This window comes from Aptenodytes forsteri, unplaced genomic scaffold (assembly GCF_000699145.1).
Source record: "Aptenodytes forsteri isolate BGI_AS27 unplaced genomic scaffold, ASM69914v1 Scaffold308, whole genome shotgun sequence".
Classification (NCBI taxonomy): Eukaryota; Metazoa; Chordata; class Aves; order Sphenisciformes; family Spheniscidae; genus Aptenodytes; species Aptenodytes forsteri.
In genome coordinates this window covers 1,155,740-1,183,024 of record NW_008795475.1, presented here as the reverse complement: position 1 = coordinate 1,183,024, position 27,285 = coordinate 1,155,740, and the positions used below count along the sequence as shown (strand labels likewise).

Below are 27,285 nucleotides of genomic sequence, written 5' to 3'. Positions count from 1 at the left end.
GAAACTTTACCAGCTTTTTTTGACTAATGTGTTCTCATCTTTCTAAAGATGTATTTCTGCATCGTCTCAACCAGCACAAGGTGAACAAGGAGATTAATTGGATTAGTTAAGGAAATCATGTCAGGCTGAGGCTGAAGTATTTCGTTCTCCTGGGGTTTTTTTGTTTGTTTTTTTTTTTAAAATGCTGTTATTCAGTGGCATTTGTGTCCTGTTAAGACCGGATGGTCATCTAGGTTGGTTGAGAAACAGTCTTCACTTCTAATTTTTTAATTTTTGACTTGTTAGAGCTCGTATTCTGAAATAGTTAAAAGAACTATTGTATATGTTTGTTGGAATGCACAGAGGCTTTGAATTTGTGTCGTCCAAAAACTGTATTAATTGGAGGAGGAAAAAAAGTGTTGTGAGGTAAGAGTCATTAACCTGAGCGTTCAGTTAGATACAGGATTATTTTGTTAAAATTCTTCTAGCGTAAGACTACAAATATGGTGGGTCAATGTATTATTTGACTTAAAGGTGTTTAAGTAGTATAGTGTGCTAAGGAGAAAATAAATAGGGTGGACGTCTGGTCTGGAGCATCATGAGGAGACGGAGTGAGGCTTGGTCGGTTTTAAAGAGATTCAGCTTATGAAATCAAAAACTTTGGTTACATTGGATAAATGTGGGAGAAAATAGTGGGTCTTCATGACGTAAGTTGTCTGCTGTTAGGAAATCTTTGTTACAATACACTATGTAGCACTGGTACCGTGGGTACCAGCTTCGGTTGAAAGGTGTACAGTTTTGCAAATAACGTGTATGGATGAAACTTTGCAAGTTTTGATTTAGCTTTAAGAATGTAACAAGTTATGTTCCAAGAGGTGGTATGACATTGATCAAATGCCAGAGTAGTTAATGTGTGTGATTATCTTTCTTTGCTTGCAGTGAAGGTGAACGACCAAGCCAAAATGAAAAAAGAAAAGAGAAAAGTGTCAAAAGAGGAGGAAATCGCTTTGAGCCATATGCTAATCCTGCTAAAAGATACCGAGCTTTTATTACAAATATTCCATTTGATGTGAAGTGGCAGTCTCTGAAAGACCTGGTCAAAGAGAAAGGTAATGTACAACTCAGGTGGCCAAGTGATGTCTGTCATCTTACTTGTGGCTGACTTTGTTTGTAAACTTAAGAGTTGAAGTTCTGGGTGGACTTAGTGATGAGAGTTTTGTAAAAGGTCTTCTTGAAGCCTTTTTGGGTGTTGCACAACATCTGCTCCCTGGCAGCCTTCCAGATGGATAGTTCCTTTATAGGCATGTTGGCATATAGCTAATAGGGCTTCATCGGAGGTTTAAACGAGTATTTTCCTTAGGGGGGAAAAAATGAGGCTTTTATCAGACTTTAGCCTTGACATGCAACAAAACTTTCTGAAGCATTTTAATGTCTTTTGGGTAATCAAGGTAGTTATTTACTGCTGATTTGGTGTGTGTATATATAGCTGTGTCCCCAAACTTGGTAGTGATTTGTGCTTAGATAAAGATCCATGCTGCCATTTGATAGCAGTAAAATGTATTTAAGGGTGACCTGCAAAAAAGAAAAATGAGGTTTGTGGTTTGGCATGGGCTGCAACGCAGTTAGGGCTTTGGAAATCATGTTCATGGTGTTTCCCCCTTCCCCACTTCTATTTAACTGTCCCATGTGAATGGGAGCCGCCTTAGTTTGTTGACCGTAGCATCTTCATCTCTTGAAGAAGATGAAGAAATTGAGCTGACTACTCTCAGGTGGTGACAAGTCTAAATGTAGTGTTATTTCTTTAAGCTGATGCCCAACTTACTAGTTTTCAAGTCACCTTGGAAATGCAGCGGAGTGGCAAGAAAATATCATGGCTTCTCCATCATTAAAATGTCTCAAAACAAGTTAAGAGTAACTAATACAACCGTTCCTCTTGTGGGTCACTTCTAAAATACATAGCATGAGTCATAAACGTCTCGCAAAATAGTGATCAGTGTTCACTTGTGTTTGAACTAGGTAAGGAATGCTAGTTAATGTCTTCACAAGGTGTGGCCTAATGAATGGGAAAACAAATTTCCAAAGGGTTTTAAAATGTTTGTCTTTGGAGGCAAAATGGAACTGAGTCTGCGTAACGAACTTCAGGACTATAAGCCTTGGGAAACTTCCATAATTAGAGGCTGTGAAACGTTGATGCTTGAGATTCAGCAATGGTTTTCTGTAATATGAAGAATTACAGCCTTAAAGACTGCTTTAACAGGCCCTAATTATGAATGGTCCCTTGCCTTAAACCATGCTTTCACTTTGCTACACAAGATACATTGGTTAACAGGCGCATCTGTATGTGTAGATGTCTAACTTTAAGTGCTATGTTGAATTCCGTTCCAAGTGTCTTGTGGTTTCTCTCCAGTTCACGTGGATGGAAAAGTCCGGTGTGAGATTGTTTCCTGCCTTGCTGTTCAGCTACTCATTCCAGCAGATACTCCTAGGGGAACATTGAAACCTCTTCATTCTGTCTGCAGGGCTTGTTATGCTAAACACTGAGAAGCATTGTTCTTGGTTTTTGGGACTGCTTGTTAAAATACAACAGTTTAGATTTGCTGTGTCGTAGCGATTCATTCTAATTAGTCACTGACTTCTACCAAATTGGTGCTCTTGTGCTGTGCTTGAACTTGCTCAATCGGTACTTCTTGATACAAGGCATAGTAGTTCCAAGAACCAGGAATGTGACCGTGGAAAAATCTAAACGTGAGAATTCTTGGTTTGTAAGTGTAAGAATTACAGGCCAAACGTTCAAGGTTTTGGGAGCACGTGAAACGGATCTGTACACAAAGGGTAAACATAGGCGTTTCATGACTGCTCCAGTGCTTGGCAGTCGTGAAGACTTAAGCTGTTAGCAGCAATGGCATAGCAGGTTGCTGAACGTAGCAGGAGTTCACCTCAATCGGCTGTTTTGCGTCAGTAAGTATGGTTTAGGAGACATGAGCTTTGAGGTCTGCTCATATTTCTGCAACCTGGTTTTTTCAGATGCGTACATCTGAAGTCTTCTAAAGGTGACATCTCTCTCAAGAGTAATGCCTTGGTTCAGTCATTTCAGTGTATTTGTTGGTGAAACTCAATTACAGGTATGCAGTATGACATACTTATTAATGAAATAAAAAAAATGTTCTTGTTTGAAACTCCTTTGTATTGGCTGACAAACACAAGGTTCTACTAAACTGATGTAATCAGCATTGATAACTGGCAATTGGTGAATGGCTTCAGGAGAAGAATGAGGCAGCAGTTCTTCAGCATGTAAGTGGAGTCTAAATGCAAACATGATTGAATGCTAAATAGCTGTCTTAATCTGTCCCCCAACAAATGGCTCTGTCTTAGGGAGAAAAATGGTAATGCTTCATGGCAGCTGGCATAAGCGAGGTGATACCATATGATAAAAAAGAACTTGTATTTGAATTTGAGATATTTATTGGTTCCTTTAGGAAATACAGAATTTTGTATTTTAAACCTTTTTCCTGACCAGAGCAGCAAGATGGCGTGCAATACAAGGAGAAAGATTAGCCGTAAAATGAGGCAATAATTACGTTCTGCTCTGTTGCAAAGCCTGGAGCAGTTGCAGTCAAGGCCACGCTCACGTCACACTCAAAGATTCCAGGACACCCCAGAGACTGTTTGTATTGGCATGGTTGTACCCACGTTTACGTAAGGCAGAGCTGTAGTATGGAGCGGGCACGCTTACCTCTTCAGATCAAAACCTGGATGTGTGAACAGATGTGAGGAAAAGAAGCAACAAAGCTTTCCCAGCTTCAGCTTCCTGTGAAGAAGAGCAGCTGCTAAACTTCATGTGCTGCCTTCTTTTCTTGCTTCATCTCCAGAAACTTTTGGAACCTTTGTGGCCTCCTAAAGATGTAACTCATGCCCTCTTGCTATTGTACTTGGTCCCAGATGTTAGTTGAGCACTTCTGTTACTTCGGTACTAACAGCTGTTGCTCCAGTACCTGAAGACAGCTGTTACTGGAGTGTCCCCTGGATTTCAGTGCCCAAGATTCTGTCGCAGTGTGCTTGCAGACTGAAGTTTTAGGTGGGCAAAGAGGAAAGGATGAATAAGCAGTGTGGAAGTGCTGTTGCACATCTGACTTGTTCCCCCTTACTTTCAGTAGATGCGCTAATGAGTTGCTCTATTTTCATTGGCCTTAATGATCTTTTCAAGGAGGCACTGTCCTTCATCAGTGGTTGCAACGAGCTCTTTCACTCCCTCTTTCCTGCTTGGGCTCTTAAAGAGCCAAAATTACCCATGTTTTTTTCCGGGTTCTCATGCAAAAGTGAGATTTCCCTTCCCCTACTGTAAAAGAATAGCTTGCGAACTCTCCTCTGTCTCTACTTTGGGAAGAATGTTTTTCTTCTCTCCTTTTAACTAAAGCTTTGTACATGTATAAAGTGCGTTTATCTTCTCTATCCCCAGCCCGAGCCCCCCGGTTGCCTGTCATGAGCTTTAAACACTGTAAACGGAGGAGGAGCTGTGACAAATTCTGAATTGCCTCATGTTGAAAATATTAGGCTTTTGATGGCAGGGTCCTCTTGAATCAGTCACATTGCTTGTAGTTCTTTACTTCTGAAGATGATGGGACATCCATATAGGTTTTGGTAATGTCTTGAGAGGCTTCCTTATCTATTTAGTGTTTACTTTTGACCCTGTAGGCCAAAGAAATGACCATGATATGAAGCATTTACCCCTTTTTCAGTTTCTGTGCTTCTCCTCTTGCTGAGACTTGCCTCTCTGTACCTTTCACAGCTTCTTGGTTTGTCGCTAACTATTAAAATCATATTGCCCAACTTTAGAATCTTCAAAGTTGACATCTATGTCTGAGCTTGTTATCCTCGTTACTTCCCAGATGTGTCTTTAGGGCTAGGTGAATCCATCGGAGCCATGCCTCAGGTCACCATATGGACGTACTTATCTGAGCTTCCTGAACAGTCACTGGAGAATACCTGAATGCTGACAGACCAACCTGGCTTGAACATCTTAAGTTTCCATGCAGATAAACTTCTTTGGAAAGTGGATATAAAGTTGGAGGGGGAAAAACCTAATGGCTGTAATGATAAGTAACACTGGAGATGCCTTTGGTTTGTATTTCTAGTTATTGCAATGATTTCTGCTTCAGTCTCGTTTTAGGAAACGCTGAGTTTCCAAACTTTCTCAAATGTGAGGTTAAAAAAAAAAATCAGTCTAAGTTAAGTCTTAAAGACACTATGGGGAACATGTTCCTTAATTATACTTGAATTGACTTAGAGCTAGTACTTTCTGCAAGTTTTATCTCCCTTTGGAGGCTGGTCCGGTAATAAACTTGAGTTCCTTAAGTGGCAGTCTCTTGTGCTTAAATGAAATTTCTTCACTTGTGGATATAGGATATGTTTCCTGAGATAAGCCAACTGTTCTCTAGCAGAAAGAAAATCTGCCGGGATCACTATGCGTTTCTTTTACCCTCTGAAGCAGGTTTAGTACATGGATATCTGCTGTTGGTACTTTTCCATGGCTTAATTGCCTATGCACTATCGTAGGCTACCCTTGTCTGCTGTTCTGCTTTATCCCCAATGCCTGATGTTCTGATGTACTGTGGTTTGGGATCTAGAAAAAAAGCCAAATAAAATGTGACCCAGCATAGGTTGTTTAAAAAAAAAAAAAAGGTTTCCTTTGCCAGCCTCAAACAGTAGTCTCCTGGAAGAAGTGTCATGTTGAATCGTTTTACATGTTTTTCAAGTGGAAAAAATGCATTTTTATTGCAGTTGTTCTGTACTCTGGACTTGGTGTCTTGGATACTGAGCTGTTACACTATTTGTGTTGTTCCCCTCCCCCCCCTGCTTTTTTTTAATTTGGCTATTCAGGAAGTTCAGATGTCCTTTGAAGGAAAACAGCTACTTCAAGACGTATATTTAGTTTTTAATATAGGTGTCTATAAGGCTTGAATGTGAAGCACTGAGCAAAATTGGCACATACTAGATTTTCCAAGTGACAAACAATTGCTGCTGTGATAGACTCCGGGAAATCTTGTGGTTCAGAGGTCAGAGATTCGTTAAAAGAGTAAATGTTAAATCGTATTTAATATGTTAGTTCAAGCTTGGCAAACTTCTTTGGAAGTGTTTGTGTGGATCTGAAGTAAGAACTGCAGTTGAACTCGATTAGTGGTTGGGAGAGGAGAGCCCTCAATCCAGGGGCTCAGTAGTGTTCTTAGGAGCAAAGTCACAGACTTCTAACCTGTGACTTCTGGCCTCTGTGAAACGGAGTGGTTTTGTATTGTAGGTAATCTGGGAATTTGTTGTCTTACTACATAAATTGTTGAATCACATTTGCATTTTTGATCAAAGTTTGGTTGGACTCTGGCTGCTGCTGTTGAGATGGATGGCTTCAGAATGTCTTGGTAATGCTGAACATTTGGACTCGGTGCACGGCCGCCATGTACCGCCAAGGACTAGTCCAGGAGGGCTGTTTACAGTGCAGTCCCTTTCGCTACACAGACTGTGGAAACAATTCCATGTATACTACATGATCTCATACTGTTCAGATTATAGGATGGAATTAATTTTGTTAGGCTTTATTTCAAGAAGTATTGTTTAGATAGTGAAGCTATGGATAGTAATCGAACACTCCGATCTGCCCTGTCCCTTTCAAAGGGACTTGCTTGTTAGCCTCTACCAGTCTCAAACGCTATCCTCGTAAGAACATGAATGGATCAGAATTTGTTTATTCTGTCTAGCTAACTGTTCTTTGGCTGGAATGCTGATATTGCTAAATTATTTTTTTAAAATAAGAAATAGAGATTAAAAAAAAAAAGTAGTGATTTCATTAAGCATTCCTTTTCTTCCAGCTTTGAGACAGACCTTTCAGGCTGTTCATTTTGCGTAATGACACTAGGTGTCCTATAAATGACTGGTCCTGTGGGAGGTCGGGCTGAACACCTCTTCCTCTCTCTGTCTCTTGCTAAGAGGTAGACTCTTGAACGTGAGACTCCAGTTCCTTGCTCAAAGTATGCTATCAGTATTCGGACTGGGTTGTGGTATCCCACGAAGACTGCATTCCACCTTTCAGATAACGCGACTTGGAGTCCTCCTGTCTTAAACTTAAAAGCTAGGACTACTAAACCAGACAGAAAAAGTAAAAGATGTTTTCTTCGATGATTCTTCTGTATGCCAGTCACTTCAAAGGCAGCAGCCATTTCGGTAGTTGTATTCTGGAGGTACACGATATGGTCATGTGGTCATAAAAAGGCAATCCTAATCTTGTGAGGAAAGGTGCAGATGTAGTTTTCCAGTGCGTTTTGCCTGTTGCTGTAGACGGTTTTGTCTTGAGAGCAAACATAGCAGACTGTTTAATACCACTTATTGAAGCTAAAAAATGGACTTTATTTTATTGTGGCTTAACAAAAGGCTAAAAACCTGCTGAAATAAATAGGAGGCAGTGATCTCTTGGTTCAGTCTGACTCCCTCTTTGGAAGTCTGCGTTTAAATCCAGAGAAAAGCAAATAACTGCTCACGTTCTGGACTATGGAGACAAGATTGCATACTATGTAAAGTGAAGGAAGCTTGTTCTTGCAGACTTTCCCATGGATTTGGATTGCCTCAAGTAATGAGTGGGTACTAAAGATCAAGGAAACTGATATTGTGGAAATAGCTGGCTTTTGAAGTGGAGGAAAATCAAGAACATGTTTAACTGTTTTAAGACTTTACTGCATACCTGTAATTGTCCAGTTTTGTGGTCTAGAGAACATGGAGTGTTTCTGGGCTTTCTTATAAGGCAGAGGCTCCATACACGGTTGTTGATTGTTCTAAATTCCCATTGTTTTCTTGGCTTTTCTCCCTTGGTATATGTGTCGTCTGGAATCTGATTTGTAGTTGGTGAGGTAACATACGTGGAGCTCTTAATGGACGCTGAAGGAAAGTCAAGGGTAAGTGTTTGAGAGATTTCTTCTGTGGATTTTCTACATGACAAATGTAACTGTATGGTGGCGTGGAACGAAACGAAGTCAGGAAGGTAGAGAGTGTGTATGCTTAGTGGCTATAACATAGGATTGCTTACAGCTTCTCTTGGGGTGGGGAGGAGGTGGGACGGGGCCTCGTAAACAGTGTTAGGGTGGTCTTCCACTGTGTTCAGTTGGCGTTGGCTGTTTGAATGACCCATGGACCCTAGCAGTATGTATAGTGGTACGGAATATTAAAGTAATACTTGTGTTTTTGGAAAACGTCACTGTAGTGGTTTGCTGAATTTGTAAGGCCAGTGTGCAAAAGCAGGTTCTGTAAACTACACTTCCTGTGCCAGTAAACAGAATTCAATTCCTAAATGTAAACGTATATTGCCTTCATAGGTACTTAAGTCCTTTAGTCCAGCGACAGTATCTTACAAGGAAAGAAACAGTAGGAGCACACTTAACTGTACTGAAGGATATGGATTTAGGGTGAGAGAATATGGCAAGGGTTTCGCTGTATGACAGAGAAGAACAGGTCACATGAAGCGTGTGGTATTTTTCTTGGAGAATCGGGACTTAGTTCTGTTTGTTACAACTTCAGAAACTACAGTTTAATCCTGTTAACGCATAAGAAATTATATCTTATGGAATTCAAGTATTGAAGGCTTTATTGGGTAAGATTACATTTATTTTCACTATTAGGGCTAACTAATGTGATTTGACTTTAAAAAAAAAGAAAGTTTTTTTATGTATTTTGTGCTTTTACTTACTTTATTTCTTCTTTCTTCCCTTCTCTCCTCGCTGTTATTCGCCTGTGAAATCATCTCATCAGGGATGCGCGTAAGTTCACTTATGAATTTATAGCAAGAAATGAGGAAACTCTTAAAAAATAAGCAATGTTCTTAGATGTCTTGTATCCCCACAGTGTTGTTGAATTCAAGATGGAAGAAAGCATGAAAAAGGCTGCAGAGGTTTTGAACAAGCATAGTCTTGGTGGAAGACCATTGAAAGTGAAAGAAGTAAGACGTGCATCTGTTCTTTCAGTATGTTGAATTTGAAGGTGAAGGGGTAGTTCTTAGTCAAGATTTATGGCTTACTCATTTGCAGATAAGAGTAATTGACAAAAGGCAGAACTCATCAAATAGGATTAAAAAAAAAAAAGACAGTCGACCCTTTTTTACCATCAGCATGTACTGCTGAACTTGAGTTTGAACACGATTGTCAAGACTAAACTTGATTTAAAGCATAGATGCTGATGGTAGCAATGCAGAACTCGGACAAAGCAAGAGTTTGGCTTTAACTGCAGGTATATTTTCTTTTTTAGTGATTTGAAGAAGAAACCTGCATAAGTGTTGTTTGTTCTTGACTGCCTTCCCTTTTAATTCTCCATCATAATGAATGTATTCTACAAACAAATTCCGTAGAATAAGCTGGTTTCTGAAATACTTCAAAGATTTATTTCCATTTTAATGGCTTTGCTATTGTCAACCAGTATGACACGCTCAACTGTACCATGAGTTAATTCTTAACCATTGACAAGTTTAAAGTTTTATTCCAGCAGTTTGGAACCTGTAGCTGCATTGGAGGTTCAACTGAACAAAAATAAAAAGGGACTGACTTAAGTGTTGGCATTGACTCTTGGCCTTAGGGTATGTGAGCTGTGTTCTTGGCTAAGCAGGCTTCATGTTCTGTCGTGCCCTGCCCACTTAATGGTGGGGGGTGAAAGACATCTGCATGAGTATAAGATAGAGAACGTGTGCAGAAGGTCTGCCCTTAGCAACCCCCTTCCTGCTGTAGTCTGAGGAGTGCTTGGGAAGAAGGGTGGGGACAGCAAGCGGCAGCACTTCTCAGATCTGGCAGATTTTGTGAGTAATGAATTCCGGGGGCAGCAGCCTGCTTCTGGGCACAAGCCATCTTCTGGCACTATTGACCTCTTGCTACCCTTTAAAGGAAGGAAGAGGTGAAATGGAAGGTTAGAAAAACACAGTTACACCTGGGAATCGTCAGGCACTGACTTCTCTAAGGGGACCTTGGAAGAAAAAGCTATTGAGAGTGGGCCATGTCTGGGCCAGTTTTCCTGTTAATGATACACCATTAGTGCTGGAAGTCAGATTGCCCTTTGGTATCAGTCCTTGAGAAGAGGTGGTTGTAATTTGCCCAACTCTTGGTGAAACTGTTGTCATACTTGAATATTCCTGTCTGTATGACACAGACAGAACAGTGAAATCGGTGAAGAAGCATTTTACCAGTATTAGGAAGGGACTTTAGCAACACTTACCCCAGCCAAGTGCCCCAGTCTGACTGTGTGGAATGAATTAAGTTATTGTGGATGACCATTAGCATCGGTTTTGCCAACTGTCTGGTACATACCTCTCCTTGTTGGCTGTCTCACTGCTGAGGAGCATGAAGGCCTTCAAGTGACATAATAAAAATTTATGGCAGAATAGATAAAGCTCTTTGCCTGATCAGAAGACTTTAGTTTGTATGACAACCACTCTTGGCTTTCTATTGGAGCTAATCTGGTTTTAAGCAATACCTCGTTTTAGCAGTGAAATAGGAAATTTAAATTGAGAAGCAACTTGTATTCACTTTAATGTGTTCTCCACCTCAGACTACTATGATTTTCTGTAGCTGAAATAATCATGTGAAAGCTATCCTTTCTCCTGTTTTCAAAACGTGCTATTGTTTAGTCTTAAAATTCAGATCAAGATTCAAATTAACTCAAATAGCTTTTATTTTTAAAGCATCTGTATTTCTGACTAATTCTATTTGACATCTCACTTTCTTCAGCAGTCTTGCAGTGCTGGTGCATTTTGCTCACTGAATACAGTGTGACGTTTCCAACCTAAGTAACATAAGTTCACCTTGTATTGTGAAGGTGCTTATGTTCACTTTCAGTATAAAGTGAAGTGACAATAATTAATCTTATTTCCTTCCTTGAATTCTTCATCCTATGCTTCATGTTCTCTAGCATGTCCTAAAATCGTGAGATTATGTAGTAATAGGGGGATACATTAAAAGTTTTTTTTCAGGTTAGAAAGCCAGTGCGTGGGGGGGGGAAGCGTTGCCCAAACCAATCTTCTTGAAATTTTACACGCTGTATCTTGTCTTTGTAAAGAAGTCCAAATGCGAGGTAAATGAATTGTTGCAGTGTTTTGAAGATGCCAAGAGTTAGTCGGCATTTGTTTTCCAAAACCTTCCCAATGCCGTTCTGGGTTTATCAGTCTTTGGAACAGATATAACTGTGAGGTTTATTGATGGTGTTGAATAATAGATAAACGCTTTCAGAATCAGGGGAAATGCATGAGTAGGAATAACTTGCTAACTTGAAGGGTGCTGGCATATTGGTTAAAAGAAAATAAATTAGTGGATGGCAGTGATATGTGAAGTAGCTGGCTGGAGATCTATAGGGAGCGGATAGCCCTGTATAAAGGGAAACCCCTTCGTCTTTTGATTGTTTTAGTCATGCCACTAAATCCCCACACACTTAGCGGAGTGCAGAGAGAACCGAGTATGTTGCTTCTGTTTTTGCAGGATCCTGACGGTGAGCATGCCAGGAGAGCAATGCAGAAGGTCATGGCAGCAGCTGGTGGAATGGGTATTGGTCCAGGCCCGGGCGGCCCCGGCATGATCAATATCCCACCTAGTATACTCAACAACCCCAACATACCCAACGAGATCATTCATGCCTTGCAGGCAGGGAGACTTGGAAGCACTGTCTTTGTTGCAAATGTAAGTGCTGTGTAATCCATAATCTGGGTCTTAACTGAGTTAAATCTAATGCATTAGAAGAAAAGCCTTAGACTTTCAGCTCTGTTCCAGTAAAACTGAGTAGTAACTTATTCTGTGGCTGGTCTTGTTGATTCTCTGTGCTAGTGAAGTTGTAAATTAAGATGTATCCTATATGTTACCGTGTCTGTTAATTTGTGTTTTTGAACAAAGCCAAGAACATTGTGTTAAGCTCTGTAGCATTCTTTATGCTATTTAAATTTCATCCTATCTCTGTAAAGACTCTTTTCTTTCTTAAGATTGCTGATATTGGGAAAGGAAATGTAAGAACATTAAAGCTGTTTTTTGATGGAAATCTTTCTCATACTTCTAATATCACTTGTCTTCCAGCTGGATTACAAGGTTGGTTGGAAGAAACTGAAAGAAGTATTCAGCATGGCCGGTGTTGTGGTTCGGGCAGACATACTAGAAGATAAAGATGGCAAAAGTCGTGGGATCGGCACTGTCACTTTTGAGCAAGCTATAGAGGCTGTTCAGGCTATATGTATCCTTGAAAAGTAATGATGGTGAATAGTAGGCAAATAACTTAGTAAACAAAGCAGGATGAAAATGTAATTTGTAATATTACAAGTGAGGGTATTGCCATGTCACAGAAAGTCAAGCCATTGCAGTGGATGGAAAATGTAAGGAAAACTGGAAAAGAGAAAAAAGTCCGTCTTGAAAGAATTGCTGCTGTTTGCTCAGAATCATTAACAAAGTGGATTCTCTTTCCCATGTGGATATATGTGTTTCTAGCCCAAATAGTAAATTTCTGTCTCTAGGTTGAAACTAGTATTAAAATGCAATTTCTGAGAAAAGATTTGTCTTAAATTCCTGTGATGGAGGTAAAGGAGGAATGCAGCAAATCCATTTGCAATACAAGATGGCTTGGCCTAGCATGTTCCTCTGTTCCCTGTATTCTTACGCTGTGCAAGCGATGGTTTGCTACACAGCAATCTACAAAAACCAAACAACAACAAAGTACAGATACTGCTGTGTGCATGATCCCTCAACTTGTGCCTATGGTATGGAAAGGAGGAAAATATTTCCCTCTTTCCTCTCCCAAAGTTTCTCTTTCTATTTGAATGTTAATTTTGTTCTGCGTGTGCACTTAATAAGCTAAGCCTTGTGGGAGCAAGACTTATACAAATTTCACATGATTCACTAGCGTGGCATACTTCAAAATTTGGCTATTTGTTGATTTGGAAATGTTGAGAACTTTTGCGTGTTTTCTCCTGTTTTAAATGGCCAAAGTTACTGATGAAACATTTGAACACCTAGGCTGGTTTGGAGTCACATTTTGAGTGATCTCTTAATGAACTTAATCTTAACCAGAAGAGTATTTTAAACTCATATATTTTAATTTTAAAAAGCCATTCTTTGAATATTCAGTTATTTGGATCTCAAAGCTTTTTAGTTTTGGAGAAGGCAGAAGGATTTTTGATAATCTGTGAACGATAGCTTAAGAAGCAACCTGGAGAGGTGTGGTTTTCTGACTGGGTTTTTGTACTCTGCGTCAGATAGCGCTTAGAGCTTTAAGACTTTGTGTGCTTCTAGCGCTTGAACAATGATCCTTAATGAAACAATAGCGATGTTTAATGGGCAGCTGCTGTTTGACAGACCGATGCATGTAAAAATGGTAAGTATGTTCAAATTCTTACTGCTTTTTGAACTGGTAATTGTGCTCCTGATTTTGGATGATGTGTGGTTTCAAGGTGGGGCTGAAACGGAAATGTGCGACTTGCCCGATTCCTAGTGATGTCAACTCATGCCATCGGGGAGGGTTAATTCTGATTATTTTGCTAAAAGACAATCATAAATACAGTGAAGATTGCTTTAGCTTTAAGTTTCTGTGTTTTAATTAAAAAAAAAAAAGGGCAAGAAATAACTTCTTACTTTTCTCACAAACTTTAATGTATTGAATTGTGTTTAGGATGAACGAGCCTTTCCCAAAGGAGACTTCTTTCCTCCAGAGCGACCCCAACAACTTCCTCGTAAGTCTCTCCTGCATGACTGAACATGTTGTTATGGTTTTTTTTTTTTATTTTTTATTTTGCTGTTCAGCAACTGGGGCCTGATCCCAGCCCCAGTAAGACTCCGGTTCAAACTTTGGAAAGCTGGGATCCAAATGGTTTGAATAATATCAAAGGGGGAAATAGTAAAGAAGAGCTGCTCAGTCTTGTCTTTTTTTTTTGGATACTCCTTTCAGCTCATAGCTAGAAGCTTGTCTTAAAACAGTATCCCATTCACGTTCTCAAGGCTTCCATATCTCTCAGTTGCAATTCAAAGACCCCAATGCCTTGTAAAACTACTGTTAATAGTGGGATTTAATGGAAACGTAATTAATCAGTCAATAGGGAAAAGTGTGCCTCCTTTTACGTGATGGTATTCTGGGTATCTGATGTTCTTCCTTCAATTGAAAGGGCTGAATTGAGGACCTGAGAATCTTCCAGGTTCCTAAAGGGGTTCTTATCAACGTGTATAAATGTCCGAAGGGAGGGAATAAAGAAGAGGGAGCCAGGCTCTTTTCAGTGGTGCCCAGTGACAGGGCAAGTTTATGCAGTGAGCATAAACTGAAACACGGGAGACTCCATCTGAAAATAAGGAAACATTACTGTGAGGGTGACTGAGTTCTGGAACAGCAGGTTGCCCGGAGAGCCTGTGGAGTCTCCATCCTTGGGGATAGTCAAAAGCTGCGTGGACGTGGTCCTGGGTAGCCAGCTCTAGGTGACCCTGCTTGAGCCAGCAGGGTTGGAGGAGATGACTTCCACAGGTCCCTCCCAACCTCAACCACGCTGTGATAAGATACTGAAAGTACTGAACAGGAAGAGTCTGGGTTGGAAGGGAAGAGCTAGAGGTGGGAGAACGCAGGCTTAATTTGTTTAAATACAGCAAAAACGTGAAGTGTGGCTGTTAACGTAATTCTGTTAATTCAGCCAGTTGCTGTTTTCTTAGGCATGGGAACCAAACCTGTTGTGTGCTGCTAACTTGCACAATTTTAAGGATCATCAGTCAATCCACCCCTTAATTAGTTCAGTTTTTTGTGTATCTGTCAAAGCCTTATTCAGCAGCAGTATCATTCATGGTTTTTATTGCTGCCTTGACTTTCTATAATGCTACGCTTCTTTTTCAAGAGAAAGTCATTGGGTTCCAATTTAATTATCTTTGTATAAAACTCAACAAATACCAATGGAAGCCTGTTTCTTGGCCTTTATTGGGGCGGGGAAGGGATATCTTGTGTTGTTTTAAAACAAGATTCAACACTTCCTGTGTTTATTATGCTGAGCTGTAAATGAGGAAGTCCTCTTCTCATAGGCAAAGAATGCCATTAAGCTGTTGTTTGATACAAGTGCAAGCAGAGAACTCTTTCTTCCTGATTAAGGAAAATACGAGGGCTTTTTCTTCTTTCTTTGGACTGGGGAATCCTTAATTCATTTGGGTACAGGAAGATTCAAAATTATGCCTGGGAATGATACGCTTTGTTTGCTCAGAGAAGAGGCTGGCTGTGTGCTCTGAATTCTATAGGTGGCTATCATAATGATAGGTTGAACTTTGTGGTTAAATTCTTACCTACAAGGGAAGAACCTTGGCAAAGGTGGAAATAAGCCATTTGTCAATCAAGGGTTACATTGTGCAAAGGTTAGAAGATCTTTATACTAAATTGCCCACTCTATTCTCCTTAGATTGAGGAGTTGCACAAAATAAGCAGTGTTCTAGCCAGTTATTTTTCAGGAGTCAGCTTAAAACCAACCAAACAAGCAAGTTTTCTCAGTAGTAAGATGGAAAATGGATTATGAGAAAAAATATTTGAGAGAGTTTTTAGTATATTTCAAGACACATCTATTCTGGATTTACTATACACTTTCATGCTTTAAGTACACACCCCAAAGTGGGAACACAGCAAGCTTTTTGGAGAATGGAAGTCAATTACTTAAGAATAAAACTTGCTGTTTTGTCAAACTATGGAAAGAAGGCTTTTTTGATATCTGAATATTTTCTTCAGATGGTCTTGGTGGTATTGGCATGGGATTAGGACCTGGAGGTCAACCTATTGATGCAAATCATTTAAACAAAGGCATGGGAATGGGCAACATGGGACCTGGAGGTAAGAAGATTACTCCTATGCTTTTGTTTCATGAGAGCTTTAAGCTATGTAGAAGGTAGATAGCTTTGTTTTGCCTACACAAAAAGCTGAAGTGTATTAGGAGTGTTAAAGCCAAATGAGTTTTTGTTGAGCTAAGTAATGAGCTTGATAATGGAAACTTGAATTTAACCAACTGCTCCATTTTTTTCACTGTGGTCAAAGCACAGCTCTCATTTTCTGACTCTTGAGCATGAGCAGCAGACACTGCAAATATACATTAAACTTTTAAAACCATCTGTCACTTTTAACACTTACTAGTGGGCTTGCAAATCTTTGTTTAGGATATGTTTAAATAGCACAAGTTTTAAAGAGCCACCTAAAAAGTAGCACACATTCAGCTTTCAATTTATAAATGCCTATGGGTTTTTCCCCTTTGCTGCTTTATTTTCTGAGAAGGAATGTTGCAATCTACTCGGAGTTGTCACATGTAAGCTCTTCAGTCCAAACAGTGGACATGTTGTATGGTCTCTATTTCTACAGCCAGTCTAATGGCTGAACTTTTGTAGAATTACGTCTGCTATATAAAGCTTTCTCTTTTATTTTGAGGAATGGGAATGGAAGGCATGGGCTTTGGAATGAATAAAATGGGAGGTAAGCTGTGTTTTTTTGATATGTATATAGCTTGGGCTTTCCGAAAGTCATGTAAACTTAGCCATATGTGTCTAGCGGGCATTTGTGTTCTTTGAAATCGTCACCAATTTAGTAATAACTTGTTCCTTTTTGAGTATTAATAAAACTGCTGTAGGTGTATGGGGAAGGGTTAATACCTCGGGTAAAACGTGACCCATGTTTTTATCATGTGACTTGTTAAAACTGCCCTTGGCTTAGGAGATACGGTGTGACCAAATTTTGTTTTGTGAATTTGTGATACAGAGTTGTCTTGGTGCCTGTGGAAATGTTCTGTGAAAGCAGCTTATGTGGGTGAAGTGTAGTGTTAAGTTGAAAAGCATTGTTAAGGAATCCCTGAAAAATATTTTCTTTTAGGAATGGAAGGTCCTTTTGGTGGCATGGAAAACATTGGTCGCTTCCCAGCTGGAATGAACATGGGCAGAATGAGCGGTAGGCATTAGGTTTTTTTGTATATCCAACTCCTGACTTGTGTTCTCTGAAAGCATAACACTGGAGAGACTCTCTAGACTGGTCATTTTCCTCTTCTCAGCTTTTATTGGAAAAACTTAAAGCTTACAGCTGACATGGCGTCCACAAGTCACTCATGGCCTCTGAGCTGCAGAAAACTAGTCATTTGTTGAGGTTGTCTTGAAGGACTGGTTTAGGAAGAGATAAACCGCGCTCTATCTGTATTCACCAGAAAGACTTCTCCAGAGTGAAGTGGCTGCCTCAAATGTGTTTGTCCATATTGAGATGAGTCCTGCTTTTTGTTGGTTTTTTGGTCTCAAGAAGACACGATAAAATGATCAGGAGAACGTAATAAAAAAACTTGCCTTGCTGTTAATCTTTAAAAATTATGCCTGTATTAAAACGTTCTCTCAGGAGTCATTTAGACGCCCTGAAGAACATCTCAAACTTAATCTTTTCAGAGATGGATCGTGCCATGGGTGGAGGATTTGAAAGAGAATTTGGAAGAAACGAAATGGGAATGTCTCGTAGTTTTGGAGAGACTTTGGAGAGAGGAATAGGTAAGTACACTAAGCTAAGTGCTTTTACTACCTGCTTTTCATACCTGAACGGGACATAAAAATCATGCGTTTTGTTAAACAAAACAGGCTATATTTTCTGTGTACTTGCTGTAATAGTTTGGTTTTGATCAAACTCCTAAGAGCTGTACAGAAGGCAGATAGATACACTAGTAGTGACCTGTGGGGCTGTGTAATGGAATTTCGGATGCGACCGGAAACCTTCTGGCAGTCTTAATACACTGCCTTGGGTCTTGAAAGGTCATGCTAAAACTTCCATATATGTGTGTGGCAAAGAGGAAGGTTCTGAATGATGTGTGACCCAGTCCTGTCACTAAAACGTAGCCTGCGGCCTAGACAGTAGGGAGGAAAAATACAGCAAAACCTTCATTTCCTTCCCTTCCTCCCAGGCATTTTGGGAATCTGGTATAGACTCACACATCAGATGATTGAAGAGAACGCCTTACTGTGCAACTCATGCGGCACTAAAATTAGTGTTCTTCTGTCGGTCTTTCCTTTTGAACCCCAGTGGAAAAAGGAAGACTATCAATATAGCAAATAACTTGGTATAAAATATTACTTGAAATGAGCAAGGCTAGTGCAGTGCTGTTCTGTCTGTAGCAGCTTTGAGATGGCAAAAGGTATTAATCATGCTTCGGAATGATTAATCAAGATCCAGAACGTGAACACTTTTAATGTCTTCTGTGAGCATCTGTTCTGTGTGTGTACAGCTTGATTCAGCCAGTTCCTGAGACTGCTCTGGAATTGCTGTGCTCTGTTAATTTGATATAACTTAAATTCATTTTTAAAGAAAGTGAAATGCAGTACACTGTTGCTGATACAACTCAAGACGACTCTTTATAAAATTGGATCTTGTATGCAAGGAAAGGTGATCTTTTTTACAAGTCATTAAAAAAAAAAAGGACGAAAAATATCCTTACCTTAAAATTAAGGTTGCAAAGCAAATACAGCCTTCAAAAAACTCAAAGCACTTAAAGCAGCAATTCAGTTATGGTAACTTACTGCCTTTTTTTTTAATATGTATACACATATATATAGCATAATGCATTAAAAAATAGTTTTGAGGGAGATAATCTTTAAATAGATAAGCAATATTATGCATTAAAACACTTCTGAAAAAAGATTACTGGAAGACTAAAAAAAATTTTTAGACTTTTCTGGCAGTTGTCCATTTTTTTGAAATGCTGCTGGTAAGACACTAAATTTTTTTCAGTGAGAACAAAGTCCTGCTCCTCCCCGCTGCCTGTATAACATTTCGCTTCCTAGCAAGTTGCCCAGCGACTCTCTGGAAATACTGGACTATTTCAGTAATGAACTACTCAAAACTGCAGGATTTCTGAAACAAAGCTGAACCAAAATATCTCAAAGTAGGCAGACCTCCTCCCCTTCCCAATTTACAGGATTAATTTTATTTGCTTAATGACTGAATCGCAACATTTAGTAACCAAGAGTTGGCACTGCCTGCCTGCATGGGATTAGCTCTTTTCTGGGAGACTCTAAAAACAAATACACGACGCTGCTGGCTTTCAGCAGCGAAGAATATACTGAAGAAATACTAAATGTTTATTGCTGTTGGTTGTTAATGAAAAAAAAGGAAGCCAACTTGCTTGCACAAGTACAAATGTCACGTAACCCAAACCCATTCTGTTATTTAAGGTACTACTGAAGCTCGAAATACCGAAGGAGGATAAGTGCTGTTTGTAAATGTGATTGCTTCAGTTTTCTTGAGCGTAGGCTCATCTTAGGGTTACATATCTTGTTTCTCTTCATTAAATATATGTAGATAATTTGAGCACGCGCTTTCTTCAAGGCTTTTTCCCCTCAGATAGGAATCAAACTCAACATGACTTTTTTTTTTTTTGCAGCGCTAAACGTGATTTGATAGATAAGCTAAGATCCTTCGTACAACAGCAAAATGGCCTAAACTATAGGGGAGCGATCCTTCTACTGCAGGAACTCGAAGACTCTAGCAGAGTCAGGACAACTCAGTCAAGGGATTTCATGTAGCAGACGTAGAAACCCTATTCTTGCTTGTGTTTTATGGCACAGGCAACCTTTTTATATTTCTTTCCACATTAAAAGGCCAACCATGCTTTGTGACTTTATAATGGTCATTCTGCTGTGGTTCTTCTGTGGACTTTGCTTTCTTTTTCTTGGAGTTCTGGCGATAAGAGGGCTCTTAGGTTTGGCGAGCTTTTCTTGTAAAAGTCTCTCCCCGGCTTGGCAGAAGCAATCTTTGAGTTGCGTGGCAAGGATGACGTGATTTCATTCCTCTTCCAAGCAATCGGTATTGGAACTGTAACTTCAGTTACTAAATTACTGCTCTTGCTGTGTAATCCCCAGTGTACTGCACAGGACAGCTAGCAGCTAAGATTATATTTAAAATACTACTTTTACCACCTGATCTCCTCCTAGGTTTGCATATGCCTTCAAAATTGTCTCCTTTGTTTTTTTTGGAAGGCTTTCTTTGTGCGTACAGAAGTTAAGCTCCTTAGCAAAGGGATAAACTCTTCTCCGTCCCAACTATAGTATGTGGTCTGATGAGATGACTGCTCCCCTAAATCACGTGGTGGTGTCGTGACGGTCTGTGTAATCAAAAACAGTACTCTTACCATCTGAAATCAAACATTGCTTCATGTTCTGCAGCAACAGAGCGACACAGTGTGCAGTCACTTTTCTTGAGTGATGATAAAGCTTACAGCGTTTCAGTAGCGTAAGCATGCATTAGGGTTTTTTTTTTTTGTCCCTGTATGATTACTGATAATCTGTGTGTTGTGTTCCAGGTGGTGGAAATGCCAGCATTCCTGGGATTGAGAGGATGGCACCTGGCATTGATCGTATGGGCTCGGGAATAGAAAGAATACCTTCCGGGATGGGGCATGGGATGGAGAGAGTAGGGTCAGAAATAGACAGGATGGGTCTTGTTTTGGATCGCATGAGCTCCAACGTGGAGCGAATGGGTTCAGGAATTGACCGAATGGCCCCTCTGGGCATAGATCACATCGCTCCTAACATTGAGAGGATGGGCCCAGCTATTGAGAGAATGGGTTCTGGCATAGAGAGAATGGGTTCTGGAATAGGCTTTGGTATCGAGAGAATGGGTGCTGCCATTGACCGCGTTGGCACCACTATGGACAGAATGGGATCAGGCGTTGAACGTATGGGCTCTGGCATGGATAGGATGGGTATAGGTATGGAGCGTATGGTCCCTGCTGGAATGGGAACTGGAATGGGTCAGGTCATAGAGAGAATGCCAGCTGGTTTGGATCGCATAGGTGCCACTCCTATGGAAAGAATAGGAATAGACCGTATGGGTGCTGCTAGCATGGAGAGAATGGGCTTGGAGCGCATTGGAGCCACTAATATGGAAAGAATGGGTCCTGCTATGGGACAGGGCATGGGAGCAGGCATAGATCGAATGGGACTTGCGATGGGAAGCAATTTTGAAAGAACAATGGACATGGAACGTGGAAACTTTGCAGGCAATTTTGCAGGCTCCCTTGGAGGAACTGGAGGACCTGCAGCTGGGGTGGCCAGAAAAGCCTGTCAGATATTTGTGAGAAATGTGAGTAGCCTTCTTCCTACCTCTCCTTCCTCCTGAAATTAGTCGGTACTGACGTGTTGATCTCATCTGTGCTCGGTTGACTTCCGTCAGAATATCTAATATTGGATGCTGCCAAAGGTGGAGTTCGGTGGGCTTTTGTGAGTTGAAGCCATTTCCTTAACAGGAGAAGAGCGCTCCGCATCTGTAAAGGAAGATGCTGAACAATGGCTGTCCCAGGACAGAAAGCATGTTTTGAAGAGTTGGCAGCGCTTGCAAGTTGTTCAACAGATTCTCAGTAATGGTCTGTTCTTCTCTTTTCACAGCTGCCTTTTGATTTTACATGGAAAATGCTGAAAGATAAATTTAACGAATGTGGTAAGTTACTTTATCACTGGTAATTACTCTGAGAATTGAATATGAATTAAACACTAACTCCTGGCTCTATATGTCCCTGACACTAGTATCTTAACTAAAATTTCACTCAGACTTACCGAAGTACTAGATCTTAACGTTGACAAGTTAAGATCTAGTTAAGGATGTTTACCATCCCTGCCGTACCAGCAAGAGTTCCGCAGTGTTGGAAAGAGATACATGCCCGGCCAGTTGATAACCCAGTTAACACATGCTTTTTCTAAGCGTTTGTTCCCTTCTCCATCTCGGGGGCTGGGTTTATCACGTGGATAGCTTCTTTGTAGTTGGGAAAGAGGTGGGAATAGAGCTGTGGAAGTCCCGAGAACTGCTGAAAAGCACCTGCGCAGATCCTTTATATCTAAATGAACATAGTTGTCTGGGAAAACTGTCCTTAAAAAAAATAACTGAAAGAATTCTGAATTCAGCTACTGACTCTTGAGGTGCGCTCTTCAGCTTCGGGGAGTTTTTCCATGGCAGCGGTTGCTGTGCCCAGACCTTGCTCCCCAGCATCTCGGGCTGCTCGTCGGAGGGCAAAACCAAGTCCCAGCCTCATCGGTTGTGCAGTGTGCGTTGGCAAGTTGGACAGGGCTTGTTAGCTTGTGCTTTCCTCCGTTATCTGCTGCTGCTTGGGTGAGAATTGAGAGAACCAGTTTGAATTAATTCATCGCTTAAACCGAGAACGCTTCTTTAAAACGATGACTTGGTGAAGTTGTAGCTTTAAGTTTCAAAGTAATGGCAGCTTCTAAAGGTTCACCTTCTGTGGCTTAAGGTAGAGAACTGTGACTTGATGGGGCGTTACGTGGCACCTGCTGGGTTAAACAAGACCCTTTCTTTTCTTTTTAAGGTCATGTGCTGTATGCTGATATCAAGATGGAGAATGGGAAGTCTAAAGGATGTGGTGTGGTTAGATTTGAGTCCCCAGAAGTAGCTGAGCGAGCCTGCCGTATGATGAATGGGATACAGCTTCGTGGGAGGGAGATTGATGTGCGAATTGATAGAAATGCTTAAGTAGTTGCCTTTTTAACACTGATACCAGATTTTTTGAATTTGTATTTTTTTCTTGTTAACCATTTTAATTTGACTGGATGTAAAGGTGTTAAAACAATTCAGTTGCTTTCTGGAGTAATTTTAATTACTTTTTTAACAAATGGATTTCCATTTTACTGTTTTTTGCATTGAAACTGCAATGTGCACAATCTTTTTTTGTAGTTGTGGCATCTTGTTGACATTACAGATGTAAACAGTATGACTTTGATAATAAATGCAAGTTAAAGATTTCAGTCACAGCATCCGTTACTGGCAGCACATCCTATGCTTGCAAAAAATATCTGTAAACTGAGCTCAGTAAACTAGAATTTGTATTCTCTTGTGAAGTGTCAAGAAAGAATGTTCCTCTCGGTTGTCAGTTTATGACAGTATGAATCGGTCTTTAAAACGATGCATTTGCATTAGTGTTTGAATGTCTTCGGGGTACAGGGGGGACTTCCCTTTCCTGTATTCGGACCTAATCGGTGACCACTCTTAGCAAAAGGCTGGTAGCTTAATTTTTCTCCAGTGGCAATGCTGATTTAAAAAATAAAAAAAAAAAATAAAATATCCTGTACCTTCAGTTGTGTCAGTGCCGTTCTGAAGGCCTGAACTGAAAATAGAGGGGGAAAAAAAAGGTTTTAAATCCAATGTGGAGCACTTCGGTGGGGGCCATGCACACAGGTGTATCACAGGGGCGAGGTGCAGGTGAAAGGCAGAAGGTGGGATATTTCACCTTCTCCTGCAAGAAACACAGCTTTAGTAAGACAAATTGAAAGTGATTATTTTTGAGTGGGAATTCTTGTGGCAGGAGAGCTTGAAGCTTTATGCCAAAGACAGGATTTCTTGCCCTCGCCTCAGTTTGAGAGCTGCGTGGCCTCCAAAATCAAACTCTTCTTGCAGTAATGGGTGGAAATGCTGTTTTAAAAAATAAAAAAAAAAAAATAAAATATCCTGTACCTTCAGTTGTGTCAGTGCCGTTCTGAAGGCCTGAACTGAAAATAGAGGGGAAAAAAAAAAGGTTTTTAAATCCAATGTGGAGCACTTCGGTGGGGGCCATGCACACAGGTGTATCACAGGGGCGAGGTGCAGGTGAAAGGCAGAAGGTGGGATATTTCACCTTCTCCTGCAAGAAACACAGCTTTAGTAAGACAAATTGAAAGTGATTATTTTTGAGTGGGAATTCTTGTGGCAGGAGAGCTTGAAGCTTTATGCCAAAGACAGGATTTCTTGCCCTCGCCTCAGTTTGAGAGCTGCGTGGCCTCCAAAATCAAACTCTTCTTGCAGTAATGGGAAATGAAAAGACGCTCTCCGTGTGGGCCTGGTTCTGTCAGCGGGACGTCGCTGGCTCAGCGGCAGCGGTATCGATTGCCCCTCGACATGACTTCTCCTTGAGGTATCTCAATATCATCTCGATGATACTGAGCAAGTGAAAAAAAATTCACCAACAGGTTTCGTTGCACAAAGCTGTCATCCAAGCTATGTCCCACCAGAAAGCCGTTTGAGGTGTAATCAACTAATTATTAAGCTAAAGCTTCTCCGACTTGTCTTCTGGGGAAAGGTCACCTGGTGGTGTCTGTGCTCTGCTTTACGATACCAGTGAATTGTGCCGCAAGAGCCAGAGCGGTGTCAGAAACCCTAAATGTGGAAAAATAGCTTGAATGGGGTGCTCTAAAAATTTTTAGAGCTACTGCATAGGGAAAAAAATGTTACAGCCTTTATCCTGGTCTCTTAACCCTTTCTCCCCTCCAACCTCCGCCCCATAAGCTTCAAGATAACATGCTCTCAGGAACGCCCTCTGCATGCTTCAAACCAGTGAGTTTTAGTTTCACCTTTGCTTTCTCAATCAAGAAAATCTGGCAGTAGAGGTTCCTGCCCTTTCCTTCTCCTGCCTCTTCCCCCCCCAGCTACGCTGACGGAAGCACTTGTGCCGTGAAACTGCTTAATCGAACTCGGTTGTTGCTCACCAGTTTTTTTTATATTACAGTTCATTAATGAAGTTTCCTTTCGCACAGCTGTGCTGATGGAAAGGTAAACTGAAGCGGGGAAGCGCAGGAACCTCAAAGCAGCCTTGCTACCGCAGAAAACGCGGCGGCGAAGCTACGTGCGAGTTCACCGCGTTCGGTGCCGCGAGGAGAGCGGGAGGCGCGCTCGCCGCGAGGTCCTTGTGAGGAGAGGGGGGGGATGCTGCTGTGCTGGAGGAGCGGATACTTCACTTGGTATTTTGTACTTTGGAAGGAAAAAAAAACCCAACCCTGCTGCATTTTGCTTCACAATAAAAACGTTCGCTAAGACGTCGTCGGAGTGAGCTGCTGAGGTACCGGAGCTGCTGAGGTACCGGAGCTGCTGAGGTACCGGAGCTGCTGAGGTACCGGAGCTGCTGAGGTACCGGAGCTGCTGAGGTACCGGAGCTGCTGAGGTACCGGAGCTGCTGAGGTACCGGAGCTGCTGAGGTACCGGAGCTGCTGAGGTACCGGAGCTGCTGAGGTACCGGAGCTGCTGAGGTACCGGAGCTGCTGAGGTACCGGAGCTGCTGAGGTACCGGAGCTGCTGAGGTACCGGAGCTGCTGAGGTACCGGAGCTGCTGAGGTACCGGAGCTGCTGAGGTACCGGAGCTGCTGAGGTACCGGAGCTGCTGAGGTACCGGAGCTGCTGAGGTACCGGAGCTGCTGAGGTACCGGAGCTGCTGAGGTACCGGAGCTGCTGAGGTACCGGAGCTGCTGAGGTACCGGAGCTGCTGAGGTACCGGAGCTGCTGAGGTACCGGAGCTGCTGAGGTACCGGAGCTGCTGAGGTACCGGAGCTGCTGAGGTACCGGAGCTGCTGAGGTACCGGAGCTGCTGAGGTACCGGAGCTGCTGAGGTACCGGAGCTGCTGAGGTACCGGAGCTGCTGAGGTACCGGAGCTGCTGAGGTACCGGAGCTGCTGAGGTACCGGAGCTGCTGAGGTACCGGAGCTGCTGAGGTACCGGAGCTGCTGAGGTACCGGAGCTGCTGAGGTACCGGAGCTGCTGAGGTACCGGAGCTGCTGAGGTACCGGAGCTGCTGAGGTACCGGAGCTGCTGAGGTACCGGAGCTGCTGAGGTACCGGAGCTGCTGAGGTACCGGAGCTGCTGAGGTACCGGAGCTGCTGAGGTACCGGAGCTGCTGAGGTACCGGACCTGCTGAGGTACCGGACCTGCTGAGGTACCGGACCTGCTGAGGTGGAGGCACTGCGGAGGGACCTGCCCGCCTTGGCCCGGCTCAGGCCCTGCCCTGAGGGCTGTCAGGCCCGTAGCGAGGGGGCAGGTGGAACCAGGCAGTGGCTCCTCTCCCCCCTTCAGCGTCCCTGCTTGCGCTGCCATCAAGCTCAGCAAGGGACAGCCCAGGCCAGCTTAGCCCAGGTCGGCCTTGGAGCTGCCAGAGAGTCTTCACAGAGCTGTCCGTGATGCCGAGCTGCTCCACTGATAGCCTCTTGCAAGGCTTAAATTTAAACATGATTTTTTTCCCCTGTGTTGAGCAGGTGAACGGATGTGTGAACTGAATGCAAAGGTTCTGGCTTTAAAAGCCACTTTGTAGAGTGACATGCCTTGGAGGCGGTTGATCTTTTGTGCCCAAAGTTAAACATGGGATTAAGTGTTTCTGCTCAGTAGCATGGAAGAAATATGCCTTTTGGTCAAGAGCTGCAGTCAGTTAAATCCAGCAGGCAATCTGCCCCAAGTTTTAATGCCGTTCTTACAGTTAATACAGATTTTTAAGGTATGCATATAATATCTAGCTTATTCTTGCTTGCTACAAAGCCTGGCCTCAGCGATGGCTTGGGCGGCAAGGTTCAAAGATAGGCTATGGAGAACGTTTCCTTCCTTGATATAAACTTGGCACTTTAAAATTCAGCAATCCAAGTTAGGTCTAACTACGGAGCCAATAAATAAGAGGGAGCTGAATTTAGAAGATGTGACTTACTAGAAATGTGGAAACCAGTGAGTTAATGTAATGCATGTCTTTGGGCCAGCAGGGTATGTGGGACAATTACACCATTACTTCTTCTCAGATGTAAAGTCTAGATTTAGCTTGTGGTGTTTGGCAGTGCCATCACGGAAGCCACAGGGCCGGACAGTGCGGCTCTTTACAAAACCTTTTCAACAGCTAGGAGCCTGATAAAGAAGCGGACATGTTATTGTTAGCTTGGACGCAGAAATAAATATTCTCAGCTTACAAATCGTTTTCCAAAGCCTTTTAGTGGCAAAGCGCATTTGATTTGTCCGTGTTTTTGTTTTGTGGGGTTTTTTATTTTTTAGGGTGAGCAGTTTGAGAGATGGTCTTGCAGAGAAAGAGTTTGGCTTGCACGATTTGGTCACGCAGGCCCATCAGGAACAGGAGGTTAGTTTGAGGTAAAAGGTGCAGCTTTTGCCTGACCGGAGGCCAAGGAAAGGCTGAAGAGATTTTCCCAGAATGTGGGAAAGAGGAGCTGGGTCAGTGCTGAAGGACCATTTTAGGGGAGTAAAGGCAAGAATCTACGAGCTCTGCATAGTCTGCTTTCAGTATAGGATGATGGACTGAAGGATTAGCCACGTGATGCAAGAATTTGCAGCTTGTGATCTCAGCAAGGTGCAGCAGAATTTCTCAGTGATCATTCCGTCATCTAGTGTCTCTTTTCTGTTCTGTGACTTGAGGCGAAAGGTGTTTGCCTCTGACTTCAGGCAGCACAAATACATACGGAGGGGTCCTGGGTTTCCTCCACAGTTGGGAGAGAGTTGTGTTTGGAGCCAGTTTTCCTAGAAAAAACGATATGCTTCTCATCACTGACAGATGTTTCAGCTCAAGGATGG

The 27,285-nt window shown here is 42.0% G+C and overlaps 1 protein-coding gene across 4 annotated transcripts; it reads left to right on the top strand.

Annotated features, from left to right (window-relative positions):
• Positions 1-263: 263 nt before the first annotated feature.
• HNRNPM (heterogeneous nuclear ribonucleoprotein M) lies at positions 264-23,017 on the top strand. Of its 4 annotated transcripts, XM_009281156.2 has the most exons (16): positions 264-1,088; positions 7,861-7,913; positions 8,764-8,771; positions 8,857-8,950; positions 11,466-11,663; positions 12,051-12,204; positions 13,289-13,338; positions 13,633-13,693; positions 15,703-15,804; positions 16,390-16,434; positions 16,828-16,902; positions 17,382-17,480; positions 20,282-20,335; positions 20,993-21,063; positions 21,366-21,417; positions 22,298-23,017. In XM_009281156.2, the coding sequence occupies exons 2-16, from the start codon at positions 7,890-7,892 to the stop codon at positions 22,459-22,461; spliced, it is 1,251 nt and encodes a 416-aa protein (XP_009279431.1). In that variant the 5' UTR covers positions 264-1,088; positions 7,861-7,889; the 3' UTR covers positions 22,462-23,017. The 4 variants fall into 4 exon arrangements, with proteins under 4 accessions (XP_009279431.1, XP_009279428.1, XP_009279430.1 ...); XM_009281153.2 differs by having other exon boundaries at positions 267-1,088; positions 20,282-21,063; XM_009281155.2 differs by lacking the exon at positions 15,703-15,804 and having other exon boundaries at positions 925-1,088; positions 20,282-21,063; positions 22,298-22,733.
• Positions 23,018-27,285: the final 4,268 nt, after the last annotated feature.

Excerpts from the sequence above, each read along its gene's own strand:
- HNRNPM (XM_009281153.2), top strand. The coding sequence starts at position 7,890 with ATGGACGCTGAAGGAAAGTCAAGG. Across the intron at positions 16,435-16,827 it reads TGGAATGAATAAAATGGGAG|GAATGGAAGGTCCTTTTGGT; the intron begins GTAAGCTGTGTT and ends ATTTTCTTTTAG. Across the intron at positions 17,481-20,281 it reads GACTTTGGAGAGAGGAATAG|GTGGTGGAAATGCCAGCATT; the intron begins GTAAGTACACTA and ends GTTGTGTTCCAG.